This window comes from Leopardus geoffroyi, chromosome B4, assembly GCF_018350155.1.
Source record: "Leopardus geoffroyi isolate Oge1 chromosome B4, O.geoffroyi_Oge1_pat1.0, whole genome shotgun sequence".
NCBI classification, from domain to species: domain Eukaryota; kingdom Metazoa; phylum Chordata; class Mammalia; order Carnivora; family Felidae; genus Leopardus; species Leopardus geoffroyi.
Window position 1 is genome coordinate 65,074,499 of NC_059341.1, and position 22,781 is coordinate 65,097,279.

At 37.6% G+C, this 22,781-nt stretch overlaps 1 protein-coding gene across 7 annotated transcripts in view; it reads left to right on the forward strand.

Moving 5' to 3' along the window:
* The window catches only part of BICD1 (BICD cargo adaptor 1), a 256,333-nt gene that overhangs the window by 191,623 nt on the left and 41,929 nt on the right, over positions 1-22,781 (forward strand). For all 7 annotated transcript variants that reach the window (XM_045466178.1, XM_045466179.1, XM_045466181.1 and 4 more), the window contains exons 4-5: positions 5,858-6,283; positions 18,627-19,721. In XM_045466178.1, the coding sequence (XP_045322134.1) occupies positions 5,858-6,283; positions 18,627-19,721 (1,521 nt within the window). The remainder of the gene's footprint in view (positions 1-5,857; positions 6,284-18,626; positions 19,722-22,781) is intronic.

The window sequence follows — 22,781 nt, forward strand, 5'->3', positions numbered from 1 at the left end:
AGGTAAGCTAGTAGCATTGTAAAATGCTTAGTTCAGAGAACTAGAAGATTCTTTTTCTTCCTGAGGTTCTATTTCTCTTTTAACTATTTATTATTTTCTAAATAACTCTGGTTTAAATAGCACTTCTTATTCTCTATATAGTTCCTATATATTACTTTGTTTATTTTCTTTCCCCCTCAACAATTATATAGCACTTAGTACAGAGCCTGACCCATAGAAGGCATTGAATAGACATCTGTTAAAAGAATGAGTAAATTGTTTCTTTCTTTCTCTTATATTCATTCTTTTCAGCTTAGAAAGGAAATTATAATTTCAGATAATTGTAATTAACCAAACCACATTTTATTGTTTTATTTATTTTATAAATATGAAATATATGGGAACATCAGAGAGTCGACTTTGAAAACTTTAGCTACTTTGCTCTGTGTGCTGATTTGGTTCCATGTACAAAATAAAATCAGGTCCAGTCTTATAAATATTATTTATACCTCGATATTTTTTAAAAATAAAATATCTGAAAGAAGTATAGGAGCCATGAAGAGTGGTCAAGTCAACTGTCAATTTCCTACCAGAAAAACCCATTGATGAAGCAGAGCTATTTATTAGACGTCTCCCAGTAAGAGACCACCCACCTCGACAGAGCCTCAGTAATGTCTAAAATGGGAGGTTTAGGGAAAGGGTGTTCATAGGATTTTAGGCTCTGGACTGGGTTTTGCATGGTGAGGAGCTGGTTGGGATAGATTGAGTCTATGACATAATGGCTGTCAGTTAGGAGGCACAACAAAGCAAGGGTCCTGATGTGTGGGTCTCATCTTTTAGGAGCAAGTATTTCCCACAAGCAGCCAAGTTTTTTATCCCTCATCTCAGTATTGGTTAACACAGAGTTAACAGAAAAATTTGCCTGGTCCCAGTATTACCTACAGGGCAGGGACTTATGTTAGCTTCAATTTCTAGAGATGTACGGGGTGGGGGGGAGGGGGGTGGGGGGTGGGGGGGGCGGAATAATAAGTTTTCTGTCCCTAATATCTCACATGCTAAGCTAGAGCACTCAATATTGGTTATCTAGCCTTTGAAACCCTGTTTAAAATTAATAATTCAATCATACTTCTATTATGAAGAACATTCCTTCCAGGGATATATTTCTATATCAAGAAATAATATCATAAGAGACCTAGGGAATGTATTCAATTCAGTTTTATTTCATTTAACCAGTGTTTCAGGAGTATCTTTCAGTGAGGTCATGTACTTTTTTAAGGACAAAAGATATGGTCACTGGCTTAAAGAATTTATAGTCCCAGTAGGGAAGGCAATAATAAACTCATAGCCATCCACATAATTGCATATTAAAGCTATGTGTTAGATTTGGCAATACAGGGCCAGTGCCGGGAGCCGATCCATCCAGCCTTCCTGATGGCACAGCCTGGGTGGTTGGTGGAAGGGCAATGCACAGTGACCCTCTGAATGGGAAGCTACTGGTATCCCTCCTGTTACTCATCTTGGCCATCCCCATGGTCCAGTTGGCACTGATGATTCAAAATAAACCCATGGGGGGCAAACTTGGGGGCATTTTCTGGGGATGACCCCCAGGAAAACTGGGAAAAACCATGAGAATCTGAAGACGGAACCTTAGCCGGTGCCACCCCCGCCTGCCTATCCCCTACCTAAAGGAAGGATAGCCCCCTATATTTCCCAGCCAAGGAGGGGGGCAAATGGATTAGAAACCCCCACCGGCAACAAAGGAATGTATCTATGGATACAAGTTACTCCAACCCCTAGGCCCACTTGGCCCCCAGGAGGCATTCCAGAGCATAGCTGGACCTGGTGGGTTAAGGTATAGAATGGTTCATTAGTTCCTAGGTATACATTGTCTCTCTGGGAGCGCATAAGCGTGGGTTCCCAGGGCCCTCTTTGCTCCCTCCCAGCACCCCAGACCAAAGCGAATACTTTTGTTCCTTATGCTGCAAATGGTTCAAAGGAACAATTAAGAAGTCACGTCCCTGTAAATGTTCCACTTGAAGTGTTGAGAGCTAGATGACCTTTCATGAAAATAGCAAAGCAAATGCCTTATAAACTATAAATAAACGTAGATACATAATGAAAGTAATATGAGGAAATTAATCAATAAGCAAAGGGCAGGAGGGAATGTTACAAAGAAATAACCATGAAGTTCCTTAATGGATGATTACACAAAGGAACATTTTTAGAATTAGGTAATGCCGAGAAACATAGATGACGCACACTACAAACAAATTGCTAACAAATATGATGCCACGTTTGCCACAGTAAAGCGGCCAGTCTAACAAACTGCTGTTGTCTGTGCCCATTTGTCATCTCACGGACGCCATTCATCCTTCGGGAACCCCTGGACCTACTGGGGCTGGACCCCAGCAGGCCAGATTAAGATTTTTAGAGTTCCTAAACTCTGAAAAGATTATGATACTTACCCCCAACCCTCTTGTAGTTAAAAATAAGAAAGTTACTAAGCTGTGAAGTTGCTATAAGAAATTATACCAAAGTACTGATTTTTCTAATAGTGACTACTTTGATGATATCTTTAAAAAATCAAACATCAATTTTTTAAGTGCCTTCTCATTCCTGTTTCTTGGTACCTCTCCTTTGCTGGACCTCTAATCATGTAATGTGGCCTTATGGTAATGGCATCAGAAAAGAGGGATCTGTTTGCCTTTGGAGTTAGGATCAGATTTTTGACATGGGTCTTGAAAGATGAATAGGAGTTTTCCAGATGACGTCCTTTGCTGAGGCAGAGAAACATGAAACAGCTGGGTAAATATTAGGAGTATTTGAGTGAGATGTGAGTAGAGCGAGTGAAGCTGCCCAGAGACAAAGAGATCAAGTCTTATACGAAGTGTACCGTCAATTAAATAAGAATTATAAACTAAAAAAATCTACAGTGTCTTCAAGTATAGCTCAGAAATCAGTAAAATTTTCAATAAAGGGCCAGGCAGTAAATATGTTAGGTTTTGCAGGCCTAATATATGTCTAACAGCGTCTCTTCCAACTACTCCACTCTGGTGTTGTAGCATGAAAATAGCCATAGACAAAATAGGTTGAATGTATTCTAATAAAACTTTATTTGTAAAAATAGGTGGTGGGCTAGCTTTTGTCCAGAAGACACAGTAATGTTTGACAGTCCCTGGCGTAAGCTATCAGTTTAACAAGGATTACAGAATAAAAGGTCTACAATGCAAACTAGAGAAATGTCTGCATATGTAAAGCTATCATATAATTTTGGGGCAGTCAGAGGATTGGTTGAAATACTAGGAAAGGTTAGCAAATGATAGGTATCCTGAGTTGTCCAGGGAAGGGAAAAGAGAAGGTCAAGAGGAAGATAACTTTACAGTATATAAGCAAGCCTAGAAGAAACCATGATATAAAGACACAGATTCTGTTATCCCAAGCAATTTCCATGATTTGAGTCTTTTGAATGATTCTGTCGTGGACATGTGAAGTTCCAATGATCTCGTATAACGGTGAGTGCTGTTTGTCCAGCATTATCCATTATTCCTTTCTCCCAATGTATTACCCAGTTTTAACTGAGCATAAGGCTACCCAGAGGAAAGATATATTCTTATTCTTTCACCTCCCTTGTAAATAAGTTTCATATGACTAGTATTGCCCGATGGTATATGAGAAGTGATGAGCACCTTTTGGGACATGTGCTTAAAGGGAAGGGGTGTTCACCTTACTTTGAGCCACTGCTTGAAACATGATCAAGGTGGCATAGTGCCTTAGATTATATGGGCCAGAGTAAAAGACAGTGCAATAAGACAGGAGAAGCCTGGTTCCTGGATGACCTTATGATGGAGCAGAGAGTCCTATTGACCCTTGACTGACTACGTCCATAGTGTTACATGAGACAGAGAAACAAACTTCTATCTAGACTAAATCATTCTTACTTAGGTCTCTGTTACATCAGCCAAACCTATATCTGACCTAAACCTATAACAAAAATTGTTATCCTAACCTTTATGAGATAAGCCATTGCATTGAGATTATGTGAAGAACAGGGGTTGGAGGGTGGAATTAAAGATCCCCATCCTTTAATTTTTTTTAGTATTTCTTAAAATGGAAGTTTAATATAAACACTAAGATAAATGTAAAGCTAAACACATAGTTTATATTAGTATCTAATATAATGACTTTATTATATTACCTTCCTAGTTTATTTTTTCTTCCACAATAATTTATTCAGCAAACACTTGTTGAAGAGCAGAATTCTGTTGGAACATGATGGAAGAATATTGAATCACTGTGAGGGACGCCTAGGTGCATAACAAGTATTTCCTCCTTCTGAGGAAATTACCTCTGTGGAGGTAAAAGAGTTATTAAATTAAAAAGTGATGTGTGAAAGGGGAACCACAAGAGACTAGAGATAGAGAACAAACTGAGGGTTGATGGTGGGGAAGTGGGTAAGAGATGTGCTAGATGGGTGATAGGTACTAAGGAGGGCACTTGTGATGAACACTGGCTGTTGTAAGTGAAGGATCACTGAATTCTACCTCTGAAATCAATATTGCACTGTATGTTAACTGATGTGGGAAGGAAATGGCAGGTAGAACTAAATTTCCTTGTAACCTGCAGCCCACTGCCAAATACTTGAGGCAGGCAGAGTAAAATGTTTCTCCAGGAACTCCCTGCTGTCTTAATGCTAATGATTTACTAGAGGGAAAAACTATCTTAGCTTGATAATAGCTAGGCCTCCAGTATCCTGTGAGTCTTCTTTAGCATATGAAAATCTCTTTGGAACCTTCCTCTGGACTTTATCTCCCCCAACTCCCAAATATATGACCAGTCTCTTCACAGGGTCTGGGGCAGCTCTTCCTGCTCATGGGTCCTGTCCCCGTGCTTTAATAAAGTCACCATTTTTGCACCAAAGACGTCTCAAGAATTCTTTCTTGGTCGTAGGCTCTAGATCCCACCTTCACCCCAAAAACCTCATCATTAACTAAAATATAAATTCAAAACAAAAGAAAACAAACAAAGTGGCATGTTGATTTAGAGTAGGGATCTCTTTCACTTGTGGGCATTCATGACCGAGAGAGTGTTTAAGCAGGCTATTTGATTCTAATTCAAAAGAATATTACATTGATAACAATATATATATATATATATTTGTTATTAGATAATCAGTACCGCTATTCCAGATTCTATTTGTAAGCACATAAAATTGTTCTTTGTTTTGTTTTACCCTCACACATATTTTCTTGAGATTAAATTCTTATTGTGATATTTTAGCTAATTTATCTGAGTATAAAAATTTCCTTATCATTAATAATTGAATAAAACAAAATAATAGTGATGATAAAATATTTTCTTGGTTGTAAATATTCTGATAAACTATGTTGTTGTTTTTTTTTTAAATTCCTGGGTTTTTTTTTTTAGGCAAACAGTGCCCCCTTTTGGCCATTGGCTCCTATAAAAAGAAATCATAAAAACAGACACCTTTTTCATCCCTGCTAAGAATTGAATTTATATATATAACTTAACATATATATAGATTATATATCATGTTACATATATAAATTATATAATAATAATACGTTATAAATTATATAATTTACATACAAAGAACCTGTCCTGTGTTACCTAAGAGTATATATACTGTGTACTGAGATTTGAGATTTATTTGGTAGAGAAACAATTTATACTGCGTAGTTTCTTTCTTTTATTTTGTTTTTAGTTAATGTACAGTGTTATATTAGTCTACTTGCTATATTGTATGCCTGAAACTAACATTTTAATTTTTTAAATAATTAGGTCTACTAGAATGGTTAATGACAGTGTTGTAAGACCCAAATTTTAGTTTTATGAATCTTCTTTGTCATATCTAATTCAGGTTGAATACGAAGGCCTAAAGCATGAAATTAAGCGATTTGAGGAAGAAACCGTGCTGCTCAACAGCCAGCTGGAAGATGCCATCCGGTTGAAAGAGATCGCAGAGCACCAGCTGGAAGAAGCCCTTGAGACCTTAAAAAATGAGAGGGAACAAAAGAACATCCTGCGGAAGGAGCTCTCCCAGTATATCACCCTCAATGACAACCATCTTAGCATCTCTGTCGATGGACTCAAGTTTGCGGAGGATGCGGGTGAACCGAACAATGACGACAAAATGAATGGGCATATCCACGGGCCCCTTGTGAAACTCAATGGAGACTATCGGACTCCCACTTTAAGGAAAGGAGAGTCTCTACACCCCGTTTCTGACTTATTCAGTGAGCTGAACATTTCAGAAATACAGAAGTTAAAGCAGCAACTTATGCAGGTAAAATCTCTTCTGTTACTGTGAACTTCTTGCAGGCTGCACGGAGCCTGTTTTGTGATATCTTCTTCTCACATTTTACTTCTAGCTTATTTTTTGAAATATTGCTTCTTCACCTGGCAACCTTGAAAGTATAGTATTTTAGAAAGACACAACCGAAGAGGTGTTGAAAAGAAATCTCTCATTTGCCTGGCTTTAGGAAATATATCTTAGAGCCACAAAATGGATTATGATCAGGTGTGAAGGGAGAGAAGCCTCTTGATGCGTTTCTAACAGAAGAATTCAAAAGCTTTATACATGAGTGATCTGACTTTTCCACCACAAACAACTGTAGTGTTAAAGAATAACGATACACTTCACAGGAATACTTTAAGCTTTTTTTTTTTAATTTTTTTTAATGTTTATTTATTTCTGAGACAGAGAGAGACAGAGCATGAGTGGGGGAGGGGCAGAGAGAGAGCGAGACACAGAATCAGAAGCAGGTTCCAGACTCTGAGCTGTCAGCACAGAGCCCGACGCGGGGCTCGAACTCACAAACCGTGAGATCATGACCTGAGCCGAAGTCGGTCGCTGAACCGACTGAGCCACCCAGGCGCCCCAAAGCTTTTAAATGACATGAAGGACTTTCAGTCTATAAATTAGCCAGGATATCATATGATTCAAAATACAGAGCAGGTATAAATCTGAAACCAAGGAGTTCTTATTGCAACATGAGCTAGGCCTTAAATTTTTAGCATCTTCAAATTCAAATATCTTGTGAAGAGTCCTGCCTTTTAAGTTTATCTCACTGTGAGATAGCTTTTCTAGTTTAGATACTGCCTCCCTGCCATACCTTAATCTAGTGCTAATGGGAATCTCGTCTGAAGCATAGCACTGCCACCAACACCATCATCTGAGGGCTTCTTTATAGTACACATTCTTGGGCTCCACGCAAATCTTCCTAACCAGGAATCTGGTTCAACAGGCTTGTCGGGTGATTAACTTTTTGGTCTGTTACCCACCCCCTCACCCCCCAAGTTTCTCTGCATACAGCTGATTAGAGGCCATCAGGACTGTGCAGTCATTTATTTCTATGGTAAACAGGGCTTATAATGTTCTGCCTCTACATAAATGATGGCTAAAAAGTGAAATTAGAGGAAATAAATAAAGATCTGGAGACCGAGTGAAGTTAATTTTATAGGTTTATTGTTAATATTACATCACGAGTTAACACATTGTGCACTTTACCTGCCCTGTGCTCTTGGCTACTAGCAAAGAATTCGTTTTCACAATGTTTAACTGAAATCAAGAGGGTATGGCCATTGGAAGAAAATGAATGTATATAGACTTTTATCTGACTACAAAGTTCAGTTCTGTGTAGGTAATATTTTTTTATGTCTTTTTGCTCAGTTCACACTAATACAACTAGATTGATAGCAAACATATTTTAAATTTGTATGTGACAGATAATATAAGAATTCATGCCCCCAAATTAAATAGAATTAATATAAAATTTTTCTTAAACTATCACGTTGGTGGTTTTAGGATAAAAAGTTAGCATGCCAAGACTTTTGTTTCTTCTTATTAGGGTGGCAGTGTAGATTAGGAAGAGGGGCTTTTCTGCATAAAACAGCACAACAGTTTTCAACTAGGTCGGCCCTTGGGCTGCAAACTCAGGGCTGCTCTCCCATTTAATCCTGTAGGTCATCTGAAATAATAGAAAATTCTGAAAGAAATGAGTCGTGTAACAAAAAGAATGGTGGAGACAAGTTCTCAGCAAGGAAGCTATTCCGGGTTGGAATGTCATTTGCATTGGGGTGGGATGATTCCTCCTTGTCTGTGACTGGTGAGCTACCAGAGGTTTAGTGTCTCTGGTCCCAACCCGTTAAGTGCCGGTTACATCTCCTCAGGCAACATGATGATGAAATGCCCCACCCGTTTCAAATGCTCCAAGGGTCAACTGCCAGTTGAGAATCCTATAGAAAGACAGCACTTTACTCTCCCATAAAATGGGGATACAGACTACCTTCTCCATTAGAGTGGCATGGTTTATGAGTTAATGTGTGTAGAGTGCCTCGTAAACGCTCAATAATTGTGAACTGTTATGACTACTTCAACTCCATAGTGCCTGGAGCACTCTCTTTAGCTTTTATTAGTATTATTAACTTACTGTTGGACAGTTGGCTCTGGGAGAGTCATCTCAGAAGGGACTAATGTGCTCACTGGTAAGAATACAGGAAGGTAGCAGTGAAGTGTCAGCGTGAGGTCTGAAAAGGGATGTTCATTTAGCAGAAAGTTAGGGAGAGAAAGACTTGGCCGGGTAAACCTTCCCTCAGTACAGCAGACAACAGTGTACCAGGGTTTAATTAATGTTGACAGTTTGTCAAGATATGAAGAGGCACAGGCACGGCCTTATGTTCCAAAGTCAGCACCGCATTTAGTTGTGGAGACCAGGCTCAACACAGGAATGGGGGGCTTACAGCTTCCAGTCTCACAGCAACAACACTAACATCTAATTATGGTTTAGACAAAGTCACCATCTTTTGGTAAGCAACATTTTTTAAAAAGCGCATTAACTGGGGCGCCTGGGTGGCTCAGTCAGTTAAGCGGCCGACATCGGCTCAGGTCATGATCTCGCGGTCCCTGAGTTCGAGCCCCGCGTCGGGCTCTTTGCTGACAGCTCAGAGTCTGGAGCCTGTTTCAGATTCTGTGTCTCCCTCTCTCTGACCCACCCCTGTTCATGCTCTGTCTCTCCCTGTCTCAAAAATAAATAAAACATTAAAAAAAAATTTTTTTTAAAAAGTGCATTAACTTTTTCTAAGAATATATTTCGTTCAAACTGTTGAGTACAAGTATAGCGGAATGTATCTTTTCATGCATAATTTATAATCTGATAGGTTTTCCTTAGCTGTGCATCCCCCTTGGGTTTAATTTGTATAAATAAGCAAATTATAAAAACATTACAGGATACATTACCGAAAAGTAATTGCAGTTGTCTTTGATGTTAATGAGGCTTGAAAATAATATGACAGTTCTGATACACAGCAGTACTCTTAATGCACCTTGCAGCATATCCTGTGTGTCAGCACCACTGTCTGGACATCCCAAGGAACAAGCAATCAGATGTACTTTACGTGTGACTATCTGAAATGCTTGGAGCCAAATGTGTTGAATGAAATGTTCAGAATGTACAAAGGTAATATACAGCATATACTATATATTTTGCGACATCCCTAATGAGATCAGGTGCAGCAGTGAATGATCAAATACTATTAACATTTTTTTTTTATGTTTATTTATTTTTGAGACAGGGAGAGACAGAGCATGAACCGGGGAGGGTCAGAGAGAGGGAGACACAGAATCGGAAGCAGGCTCCCGGGTCCAAGCTGTCAGCACAGAGCCTGACGTGGGGCTCCAACTCAGGGAACGTGAGATCATGACCTGAGCCGACGTCGGACGCTTAACCGACTGAGCCACCCAGGCATCCCACTATAAACATTTTTGTAGTGAAACATGTGACTGTTCACTCTAAGAGGAGAAAATGAGGACCAGAGAAGGCCTCTCATCAGGCAGGTGCAATTTTGCTGCTTGAGGAGTCTAGGGCTGTCTGAATATCACTACCCAGTGAGTTATGATACAACTTTTATTTAAAGCCACTTGCGATTTTGAAATTATGGATGTCGTGGGACATTACAGCTGCCATACTGTTCAGGCAGTTCTCAGTCTTGTGTACCTCAGCTTCTAACATCAGAATACTTTGGATATCCCAGCTTGTATTTTCATAGTTCACTTGTCTCTTAGGATTTCTTTTGGCCAGTGTCCAAAGTACCGCATCTGAGAGAGAGTTGTGCACCTTCAAATTGAACACCTGTGCTTAGTTAATGTTGTCAGTTTGTGGAGACATAGAGAGGCACAGGCAGGGATCTAACACCCTGTACCAGGGAATATGCAGCTTTTAAATTATTCTTCCTGAGAATTAAAGAAACCTTTTGTAAACAGCATACCCAGGTCAAAGCCTATTGGCCTATTCTTATCTTACAAGTTTCCATCTATGCATGTTAATTATGTTTTCCCATCTATGGGTATTTATTTGCCTTGGTTCTGAAAAGAAAAAAAATCTGTTTTTGCCTTGGGTATCAGGAATGATGGGTGAGTTGCTTTACTTCTCTGAGATGCATCTATAAAGGGAAGGTAATAAATTAGCCCCATCAGTAGTCTCTAGGCCTTTGTTAGTTAGAATTAGGGGGGAAAAAAAAAAAAAATAGGTCCATTTCTAAAGAGGTCATACTGCCATCTGCTGGGAAATGGCAATAATTAATATGAAAATCTAGGACAACTGCAATTTAAATAGTGTCTCTGACAGTTGTATTGCCCTCAAGACTCGGTTATTTAAAACAGATTAAACAGCTTACCCTTGAACAACATGGTTTGAATTGCATGGGTCCACTTACACACAGATTTTTTTTTGTAAATACAGTACAGTACTGTAAAGGTGTCCCTTCCTTACGATTTTCTTAATAACTTTTTTTCTCTAGCTTACTTTATTATAAAAAAAACTAGTGTATAACACAAATAACATATAAAATATGTATTAATTGACTTTATGTTATTGATAAGGCTTCCAATCAAACAGTACTGCGTTGTTCAAGGGCCAACTGTAATTGATATTTTCCAGTGCTGGTCAGGTAACTTAATTAGTTTTATTAGAATGAAAATAAGTAGATCCTGTCTGAGGAAATTAAATTTCTTAATCTATTTAAAGGAGTCTCTATGCTTATGCTAATATTTCTGCCTTCAATAAATAACCTCTAACGTCACATTGCAGAGAGTTTTCTCCTTGGTCAAACTAAGGGGAAAACTTTTGGATTTTTTTCTTTCAGTATCACACTAGCTATATTTTACATTTAATGTGACAAAACAACAATGTTTCTATGAAACTGAAACTGATATTTTGTGGTATCCTCATGGTTGTGAAAGAATAAAGATTCATATTATATTTAGATCCACTCTATTAAAAACAATTTTAGTTTTTCCTATAATGATGGTAAGTGGTCAATTTGCTATATGTCCCATAAGAGTTCAGAGCAGTTTATATATATTTGATTAATTGGTTGGTGTTTGCCACAACTGTATGGGGTAGATAGTATTATTATCTTCATTTTACAGGTAGGGAAACTGAAGCACAGATGTTTTTGTCACCAAAATCAAATCAAATCAAATATTATATGTGCTTAAAAAGACTTACAGAATATTTATGGGGAGAAATTAATTATAAGAAGATGCTCTGTGTTTTTTAAAACTTAAAGTGACATATACAGTTTCCTAGGACAAAGTTGACAACTCATTAAATGATTACAGACTTTATAACTAAAGATTACCTTTAATATAAGCTTTATAAGCAAATGAATTTCTCAGAAGCCTTACTTTTCCTGCCATATATCAAAACATAAAAGGGCATCTATTATCACAACAGCAAGGGAGTCTATGTCATTTTTTAAGAACTTTCTGAAGATATAATTCACGTAAAATACATCCACCCAGCTAAAGGGTGTAATTCATTGTTTTTTAGTGTATTTACAGAGTTGTGCAACCATCACCACGGTCAATTTTAGAGTATTTTCATCACACCAAAAATAAACCATGTACTCATTAACCACTCCAGCCCTGAGCAACCACTAATCTATTTTCTGTCTTTATAGATTTGTCTATTCTAGACATTTGATGTACATGGAATCATACAACAGGTGGCCTTTCATGACTGAGTTTTTCTTTTTTCTTTTTCAATGTTTATTTATTTTAGAGAGAGAGCATGAGCAGGGGAGGTGCAGGAAGGGGGGCGGACAGAGGATCTGAAGTGGGCTCCATGCTGTCAGCAGAGCCCAATGCTGGGCTCAAACTCACAAACCATGAGATCATGACCTGAACTGAAGTTGAACCCTCAACAGACTGAGCCATCCAGGCGCCCTATGACTGGCTTTTTCCATTTAGCATAACATGTTTGAGGTTCATGTATGTTATAACATATATTAGTATTTCATTCTCTTTTCTTGGCAAGTAATATTCCATTATTTGGATATACCGCATTCTTTATCCATTTACCAGTGATGAGCATTTGAATTGTTTCCACTTTTTGACTGTTATGAATAATGGCATGAACATTTATGTACAAGTTTTTGTGTGCACATATGTTCTAATTCTCTCCAGTATATGCTTAGGAATGGAATTGCGATCCTTTGGCAACTCTGTTCCTCCAGTTGACATTTCACTAGATCCATCTTTTTCATAGTTCTTGTTTGTCAGGGAACAGGTATGCATTGCCAGAATAGTTTTACTTCAAGCAGAGAAGAATAAATTATTTATTTCTGATTTCTATTTGTGTATGTCAGTCCTAGGTATACCATTACAAGAATCACACTATCCATTCAAATTGAGAGTCAGTTGACCAGGATAAAGACTTTATGAAAATGAATAGCATATAGGGGTACCTGGGTGGCTCAGTCTGTTAAGCATCCAACTTCGGCTCAGGTCCTGATATCACAGTTTGTGGGTTCAAGCTTTGTGTTAGACTCTGTGCTGACAGCTTGGAGCTTGGAGCCTGCTTTGGATTCTGTGTCCCCCTCTCTCTCTGCCCTTCCCCTGCTCACACGTTCTCTCTCTCTCTCTCTCTCTCTCTCAAGAAGGAAGAAAAGAAAGAAAGAAAAGAAAGAAAGAAAGAAAGAAAGAAAGAAAGAAAGAAAGAAAGAAAGAAAATTAATGGCATATAAGCAGCTTTGATTTCTTTTCTTATAAAAGTCCTTTGAATGTGCAAATTCTGACTATCTTTTCTTTTGTTCTTCCACAAAAGAGCTATCAGTACTCAATACATATGTGTTCATTTAAAAGATAAACATACAGTGAAATTAAAAAATTTCTATGGGAGGGACACGTGGCTCAGTCAGTCAGTAAAGGATGCAATTCTTGATCTCAGGGTCATGGGTTTGAGTCCCACATTGGTGGTAGAGATTACTTAAAAAAAATTTTATGGGACATAATGACAATAATAATAATAGTTAACATATATTGTATACTTATACTGGATTAAAGAGTTCACAAATTCTGCATTCAAGTTTTCTGGCAAAACAACCCACCCTACCATAAAAAATAAAATACTCAGTTCCAGATAGAAGATGAAGATTGTAGAAGATGAAGATTTTAGTCACTATGGAAGATGCTAATTAACAGAGCAAGTCTCCCTTGGATAAGTTCTTCACCAATAGAGATTAGAATAGTACCCTTAAAATGAATAGTAATTTTAATCTTTGAAATGCTTTACACGTCTTAGTTTGTGCACTGCTTCTGAAATCCAAATATAATTTAAGGTACTCTAAACCTCAATAGCTAAGCGAAAATATCATGCTGAAGTTGTATAAAATTATCCACAATTTAGTTATCATTGGAGGGGGAACAGACCAACCATAACTGTCTGGAAAAAAATGTGTGTGTGTGTGTGTGTATGTGTGCGCGCGTGCGTGTAAATTTTGATATCATTCTCTGTTCAAGTGATTCCACCAGAAATATACTGAATGTGATAATTAATACTGTACGTGGAAAATACAGACATGAAAGAGACAATGTCCTATTTGATATTTTCTGGAGAGACTATCATGAAGAACCTGACAGATTTACCTTGTAGCCTTAGAAAATGTTATTTGTAAATCAGAATTGGCAGAGTACAGATTGAAATTCTCCTAATGGTATCACCTCATTTATTATAACACTGTTTCCTCTAAAAACAAGGTTGAGACATATTTAGTGCCTTTTGTTCTGGTCCAATTTTTATTTTATTCAAAGGCTTTTTGGAAACAGCTTTGTCTGTTGTAATCATATATACTAATCAAATGATGTTTAGGTTTTTCAGAGTAAATACACTTAGTTTTCAAGAGAAAAAAATTCCTAAAATAATACATTTTCATTGATATTGTCTACAATATCAGTAATAGAATATTTAGAAGATTTTCTGTCTCCCTTATCAAAAATTCAACTGACTTGGCTTTTCATCAAGTACATTACATAATTACCTGCATTTTTTCATTTAAAATTATTGCCCAATAGTCTGGATAAGTCCATTCATCTTCGGCTATGGTGATACAGTTTGTTATATCTAATGAAACCCAACCAGGAGGATTTGTATTGAAATATGTCTTGACTTTGAAATGAAATAGTTGCTTTTGCAAATACAGATACAAATCTGTGAAACAAAGGCGTTTGCCGTGTAGAAATATTTTGGTCATGGGAATGACCAGTTACCCAAATGTTAACAATGGCTAACATTAGAATACCTGGAGCATTAAATTCACTGTCTTACTCAATCATCCTTTTGTAAGTTAAGAAACTTGCCCAGAGTCATAGAGTTAGGTAAATGCTGGTGCCAAGATTAGAGTCGAATTCTCTGATACTACAGCCTAGTTGGGTTTTTTTTTTTTTTAACCTGTAATACTATTCTTTTGGAATATTTTGGTTTCTATAGCCATAATATGTACCTTGTGGATTGTGTTCCAGATATGGGCAAGCACTATGTCATAAAATCAAAGCTATGACTTAGAAGGCTCTAATAATAAGATAACATAACTGTATTTTTAATTCTAATTTCATGACTGTACTATACATTTGATCTTAGCCAAAAGACCGAGAAGCGATGAGTGTACTATACAGGCAGTCCTCATTTTGCATGATATTGATGGGTCATAAATGATTGTGTAAACTGAAACCATGCAAAACAAACTCAGAATTAATGGAGAAAATTCAATTGTACTATGATCTTTTTTCTTTCTCTCTCTCTTTTTTGTTTTGAAGTAAGGTCTATGCTCAATGTGGGGCTTGAACTCATGACTCCAAGATCAAGAGTCGCATGCTCTACCAACTGAGCCAGCCAGGTGCTCTTTGTTTTGTGATCTTTAAAATTTTTTTTTTATCAGAACATTCAAAACTCCCTTATTGTTGGTTATAAATATATAAAGAATTGAAAAAATAGTAAAACTACTTAGTACACTGTAATCCAAAAATTAGAAACATATTTAAAGTTTTCCTTGTAAAAAACTTATCTTTGAGATAAAAATTTAACCCTCCCCAAAATAAACTAGGGAAATTAAATTTATGTTTTATAGAATATTAAAGATATCCAAGCTTTTGAAACAGAAATTTGAACTGTGCCTCCTCCCCACCAAACACTTATCAAGAATAGTTTGATCTTGCCACCCTCTCATCACATAATTTATTATCGGAACAAGAATCTTTTCTATGCCTTGTTAAATTGTCATACTCATAAGTTTGGATCAGCTTTCAACATTCTATCCTTTGCACTTTCAGTGTCTGAAAATATCTCTGAGAGTGCCTTTAGTGTGCCCATGTCATTTTCTCTAGAACCTTTTAATCCTTTTTGTAACAACTATTCTTTTGATTTATATCGATACCTCTCCATCACCAAATTGCCTGGGCTGCATATCTAAATTCCTTGAAATGGCATCAGGGTCAATATTTGCAAATTCAACCATTTCTCCTGTAACTCCATTTATGTTTAATTCAGATTTCACTTCCAATGTGTCTCTGTTTCTCTGCTGCTTGTTCATTCCCTCCTTCCTTTTCTTTTTGTTTTTTCACTTTCCCTCCCTCCCTTTCTTCCTTTCTTTTCTTTCTTTCCATCTCTCTCCCTCCCTCCCTTCTTTTCCTTTCTTCTCTTTCCTTTCTCCTCTTTCTTTCTTTCTTTCTTTCTTCCTTTCTTTCTTTCTTTCTTTCTTTCTTTCTTTCCCAATGCCCTCTTTGGACTATTTTTGTGAAACATCATGTGGGTTTATCACTGGAAGATGGTGAGACAACACAAGTACACTTTGCTGTCTGTGAATGAACTGAATAACAGATATGCAGTGACCAATCACTGAAAGACTTTGGAAGAAGTAATGTAATTGTTCACTGGTCATGATGTTATTATATAATGATTTTGTATATTGAAGCAGCAAAGTTTATACCTTACACATTGTTCACAGTTAATGTACCAGTCATCAAAATTCAAACTGTTTTGGGGGACTGGTGTTTTAACTAACGATGGTCACTGAAATTAATACATATTAGAACCTTAAGTGAAGACTCTCTATATATGATAATAATATGAAGGATATCAAGTATCACAAAGAATCATAAAAATATTACTCTACTGTATTACAAATTTATAGATAGCTATGGATCTCCTAAAATAATATGCTGATATAATATTAATTATAGTTTAATAATTGATATTATCATGTTATTATAATAATAATTTTATTTAACCCCTAGGAATTTAGAAGTTTGGAGGGATATAATGTATGATTCGGGAAAATTTTAAAGTTCAAATTGATAAATTAGTTATAAAAACATTCAACATCAAGCTGTTATCTTTAAATAATATTTAAATATTTAAATAATAATATCAATATATTAGTAATATCAATATATTGATACTGTATTTATAGAATATATTATATTATGTATTATATTATTATGTTATATATTAGTATAATTTCAAATATCAACAATATCAATATTTGCTTATTAAAAACACATTTATGTCATAATCACGTAAAAACTTTTAATTCATAATGATTACCTGAATGGAAGGAAGAAAATGTTCTCTTAAATATATATATTTAACACAAATATGTATTTAAATATATATATATACTTTTTGTTTTTTAATTTTTTAGTGTTTATTCATGTTTGAGAGACACAGAGAGACATGACGCGTGAGGGGGGGGATAGAGAGAGAGAGGGAGACACAGAATCCAAAGCAGGCTCCAGGTTCTGAGCTGTCAGCACAGAGCCCAACATGGGACTCGAACTCACAAACCATGAGATCATGACCTGAGCTGAAGTCAGATGCTCAACCGACTGAGCCACCCAGGTGCCCTATATACTTTTAATATTTATTTGTTTTGAGAGAGAAAGAGAGCGGGGGGAGGGGCAGAGACAGAGGGAGAGAGAGAATCCAAATCAGGCTCCATGCTCAGCACAGAGCCTGATGTACGGCTTGAACCCACAAACCGTGAGATCATGACTTGAGCTGAAAGCAAGAGTTAGATGCTTAATTGACTGAGCCACTGAGGCACCCCCAGGAAATGCTTTTTAAAATTCTCCTATTATAGGGGTCCTTGGGTGGCTCACTTGGCTAAGCATCTGCCTCTTGGTCTCAGCTCAGGTTTCTGGAGTTCGAACCCCACATTGTGCTGTGCTGACAGTATGGAGCCTGCTTCAGATTCTCTCTCCCTCGTTCTCTGCCACTCCACCCTTTCAAAATAAATAAATAAACTTAAAAAATTCTCCTATTATAATTTCTTATAAACTTATGCTTTTTAAAAAAAAATTAACGTTTATTTATTTTTGAGACAGAGGGAGACAAAGAGACAGTGCACGAGTGGGGGAGGGGCAGAAAGAGAGGGAGACACAGAATCCAAAGCAGGCTCCAGGCCCCAAGCTGTCAGCACAAAGCCCAACGTGGGGCTTGAACTCACGAACTGTGAGATCATGACCTGAGCACAAGTTGGCATCCGATTGAGCCACTTGGGTGCCTTTTTATAAACTTATGTTTAATGAGACAGTATTTTACATTGAGATTAGAATTTTTTTTAACATATAATAATACTACCTATGTAATAACAAAACTGTCATGTTAATCAAATATATTGCTAATTTTTAAAATTCCTGTTTGGACTGAAGGAATTGAAATGGTTTATAAATTGTTCTTTTAGCCCTAAAACTCTATGTTTTTATATTAAAATCTATCAAATTTTGAGCATGTCTGTTTTGGAGATCAAATGCTTATTTTTTATTTTAAGGGGATGGTTAGTGTTCCCAGCATTATTTAGTAAGTTAAAGCCTTAGGTGTTAAATCTGATTTTTGGTTGAGCTCTCAGAAGGAAAGGATGATTGATAGGCACCTTGAGACAGTCACTTATCCCACATGAACTAAGGAGCATATATTCTCCAAGGCTCTGAAAATAAAGACAGTGCTAAGTACCATCTCTTGAAGTCATGTTGTGTTTTCTGCAAGATGTTAAGATAAAAATAAGATTGTTTGGATAACATTCAGGTTTCATGAGTGTATGTGTATAATGCATGAGAATTTGGATGAGTAAATATGCATAGCATAATTCTTTTAAAATGATGTACTTTTAGACTGATTGACTTACCAGAACTGCTGAAATAAGAAAACACTCCAATTTAATTTGCAATAATGGAGACATTGGCTCTGCTGCAGTTATTTTAAATGTATACATGCCTGACTGTGAATGGATCAGGTGCGTCATTGGCATTGCATTGAAATCATTCAGACATTTTTTTTTTTTTTTTGCCATCACAGGTAGAGCGGGAAAAGGCCATTCTTCTGGCCAATCTCCAGGAGTCACAGACGCAGCTGGAACACACCAAGGGGGCACTGACAGAGCAGCACGAACGGGTGCACCGGCTAACAGAACACGTTAATGCCATGAGAGGCCTACAGAGCAGCAAAGAACTCAAGGCTGAGCTGGATGGGGAGAAGGGTCGGGACTCAGCAGAGGAGGCCCATGACTATGAGGTGGACATCAATGGCTTAGAGATCCTTGAATGCAAGTATAGGGTGGCAGTAACTGAGGTGATTGATTTGAAAGCTGAAATTAAGGCCTTAAAGGAGAAATATAATAAATCTGTAGAAAACTATACTGATGAGAAAGCCAAGTATGAGAGTAAGATCCAAATGTATGATGAGCAGGTTACAAGTCTTGAAAAGACCACCAAGGAGAGTGGAGAGAAGATGGCCCACATGGAGAAGGAGTTGCAAAAGATGACCAGCATAGCCAACGAAAATCACAATACCCTTAATACAGCCCAGGATGAGCTGGTGACATTTAGTGAGGAGCTAGCCCAGCTTTACCACCATGTATGTCTGTGTAATAACGAAACCCCCAACAGGGTCATGCTGGACTACTATAGGCAAAGCAGAGTCACTCGTAGTGGCAGCCTGAAAGGGCCTGATGATCCCAGGGGACTTTTGTCTCCACGATTAGCCAGGCGGGGTGTGTCATCCCCAGTAGAAACAAGGACCTCATCTGAACCAGTTTCAAAAGAAAACACAGAGGCCAGCAAAGAACCAAGTCCAACCAAGACCCCCACAATCTCTCCTGTTATTACTGCCCCACCATCATCTCCAGTATTGGATACAAGTGACATCCGCAAAGAGCCAATGAATATCTACAACCTTAATGCCATAATTCGGGACCAAATCAAACATCTGCAGAAAGCTGTGGACCGGTCCTTGCAACTGTCTCGTCAAAGAGCAGCAGCACGGGAGCTGGCCCCCATGATTGATAAAGACAAGGAAGCCTTAATGGAAGAGATCCTCAAGCTCAAGTCCCTGCTGAGCACCAAACGGGAGCAGATTGCCACACTGAGAGCAGTACTGAAAGCCAACAAACAGGTGATCTCATTCTACTGACAACACATGCTAGCCAACACATTCTTAACTAGTTAATTCTTTAATGGTTTTAGTGTCCTTTATCATCAGGGTGAGAGTTCAGATTCCTGGTCAGCAGAGTAATAAATCAAACTACGTCTCAGTGCCAGATCAGAATGTAATAATTATTTTTCAGTGAGTGAGTAGATGATACAGGAGAGTAGCTATGCCCCTCTAGGGGAGGTCGAAGTGAGGAAGTTAAAGCAGGATCCAAGAGGAAGATCTAGTTGCAGATGTAGAAAGGCAATTCAGGCAGTACTTAGCTGGAGTCCAGCAGTCACTGAGTGTGGAAACAGGAGATGGAGGGGGGTTGAATGGGCTGGCATGGCAGCATATACCAGGGAGACACTCTGGAAAGCCCCAGAGCAAGCAGAGGGGAGCCCTCTAGAGAGAGATATAGAATGTCTACGAGCTCTGCCAGTGACCACGTACCTGAAATTTAGGTTCAGTTGCGATGTTAATTCATCACCTAGCTTAAGCTGTGGAAACTTTTTCCTAAGCATAGATCTTGTCCTTCTGGAATAAGCAGGAATGCTACAACATGACCCTACCTGACTAATTCCTAGATCTTCTCTGTGACTGAATTTGTTTTCCACCCTTGAGCTTTACCAGGGTGAGAATGCTGTGAAATATAGATGGGAAAATATTTTTAACCTCTGTTTAGTTTCTCTGGAACATAAACCTTAAAAGATAATTTGAGAAGGGTGCTGATAAAGGGTGTTGATAAAGGGAAAGCATCAAATGCCTTCTTGCAAATGTAGGCAGTGCTGGTGTTGGGGGGTGAGGATTAATTTCAGATGCAATGCTCCTTCTCCTTTTACCCTCATATGAGGGAAGCCACACCAATATTGTGTCATCCACAGTACAGTTTTCTAGCGTCTTTGTCTTTAGTTCCCATAAATCCCCTGATATAATTGGGAGGTCTGTCCCACAAGCAGTAATTTCTTTGCACTGTAAACATGTTTTATATAAATCTAAGGACAAATTAGGACCTTCTTTTGTGCCATCACTTCAAGGAAATAGAAGAGATTAGGATGAATAAAGAATTTGCAAGAGATCTGACTCCAATTTGAGGTCAGAATGAAAGAATTTGTGGGGCGCCTGGGTGGCTCAGTTGGTTAAGTGTCCGACTCATGGTTTTGGCTCAGGTCATGATCTCATGGTTTCTGAGTTCAAGCCCCTGTCAATGCAGAGCCTGCTTGGGATTCTCTCTCTGTCCCTCTCTCTCTGCCTTTCCCCTGCTCTATCTCTCTCTCAAAAATAAATAAGTAAAAACTTAAAAAAAAATAATTTGCTACCATAAACGACTACAATCCAAAGACCCAGTTATTTAGAGTAATCATAAAAAAACCAATACCATATCACTAAAAACCACATTAGATAAGGCTTAGACAACCTTTATCAAGGACCTAATATCCTGGGCATTCTTGCTCAAGCCACTCAAATAGCATCTCTGACTTCTTCCTGAAGGTTGAATATGAACAACCTAGAAATCTAGATCTATAAGTGACAAGACGCTTAAATGATGCAGAAGTATAGATAGGCATGGTTGATAAGCCATGAAAGACTAATTTGTGAATGAGCATTCATTGATTACATAGTTCAAGGCAGGTGGTAGATAAGGATGCCAATTAAGTGACCAAGTAATCTAGTAGGAGTTCAACACATGCCTGTTAACTATTTGCAGAGTAGGACATGCCATTGAGAGGTATAAACAGTATCATAGGAATTCAGTGCAATACAGGAATACAAAGCATTCCTGGCTGAATTTTTATTTTCTCAGGGGTTTGTGGTACCATTTGCATTACATTAGCATCACAAACCTTATGGTCTCAGTAAATAAAATGAAAACACATTTCTAGCCATGCATTTAGTTTACATTTTAATGATGTTGGCCCTATCGCTATGATGCTTATGTGCCATAAATAACTTCAGATGTCTGCAGATGACATCCGTTATGTTTAGACATTGTGGAATGTTCACTATTAAGACTAAGGTAAGAATTCTGTCATAAAGGGAAAAGGGGGAATCTTCTTGTTTTAAAAATAGACATTCTGCATTCTCTATGAATTTTTTCATAGACTTCAGGTTTTCCTGTATGCGCAGTGTCTTCTGCTGAAATACGCAAATGTTTATGAAATAGCATCTGTGTACTAAACTGTGCTAGATGCTAAACATTCAAAGAAGACTGATACATGGTCCCTGCCCTTCAGAATAGGACTCACAAACTGGTGAGAATGTTGGGAAAGAAACAGATCATTACAGTTTGATATTATACATGCTGTAATAGAAGTTATGGAAACATTGCCGAGGAAGCAATTGATGTTTCCTAAAGGAGTTAGGAAAAAAAAAAAAAAAAAGACTTCATGGAAGCAGTTTTACTTGAGTTTGTTGTTAAAGGATAAGGAGTTGTTTTCCAGGAGAGGAAGAAACAATTCCAAGCAGAAAGAATAGTAGGTAGAAAGTCAAAGAATAGAATGATATATTCAGGGAATGGTTGTGAAGATGTCTGTGGCTGGAAGCAAGATTTTTTATTTACAAAGTTAAGTTAGGGAGCATGGAGAATGTAGCAAATGCAGACATCAGCAAATCTACTCATGGGCTGAAGATACTTAGAGTTTCTAACTTCTGAAAATGCTTTGTGCAGTCTGGACCAACAAGTCTACAAACAGAACTGAGTCTTTGGGGGCATTTCTCACAAATAATAAATGAGTTTGTGCTTCTATTTCAGATCTTGCTCTTCTGTTATTCCCTTCTCTCCTCCCCTTGGATAACTGACCATTTGGCTTCATATGCTTAACAATTTGTTACACCTACATTTTCACAACTTAAGCTTAACGGTTCTATATGAATATATGTATAAATTAAAAAAAAATTAAACTGCCATTTTTCTCCCCAGATCAATTTCTGCATTCTGGATAATTTTCTGAATCGATAGTATTTCTGAAGATTCCATTGAGTTATAGCTACAGAATACGCTAAAATATTTTATCAGTAAATTCTCATTTTAATCTGAATTTAAAT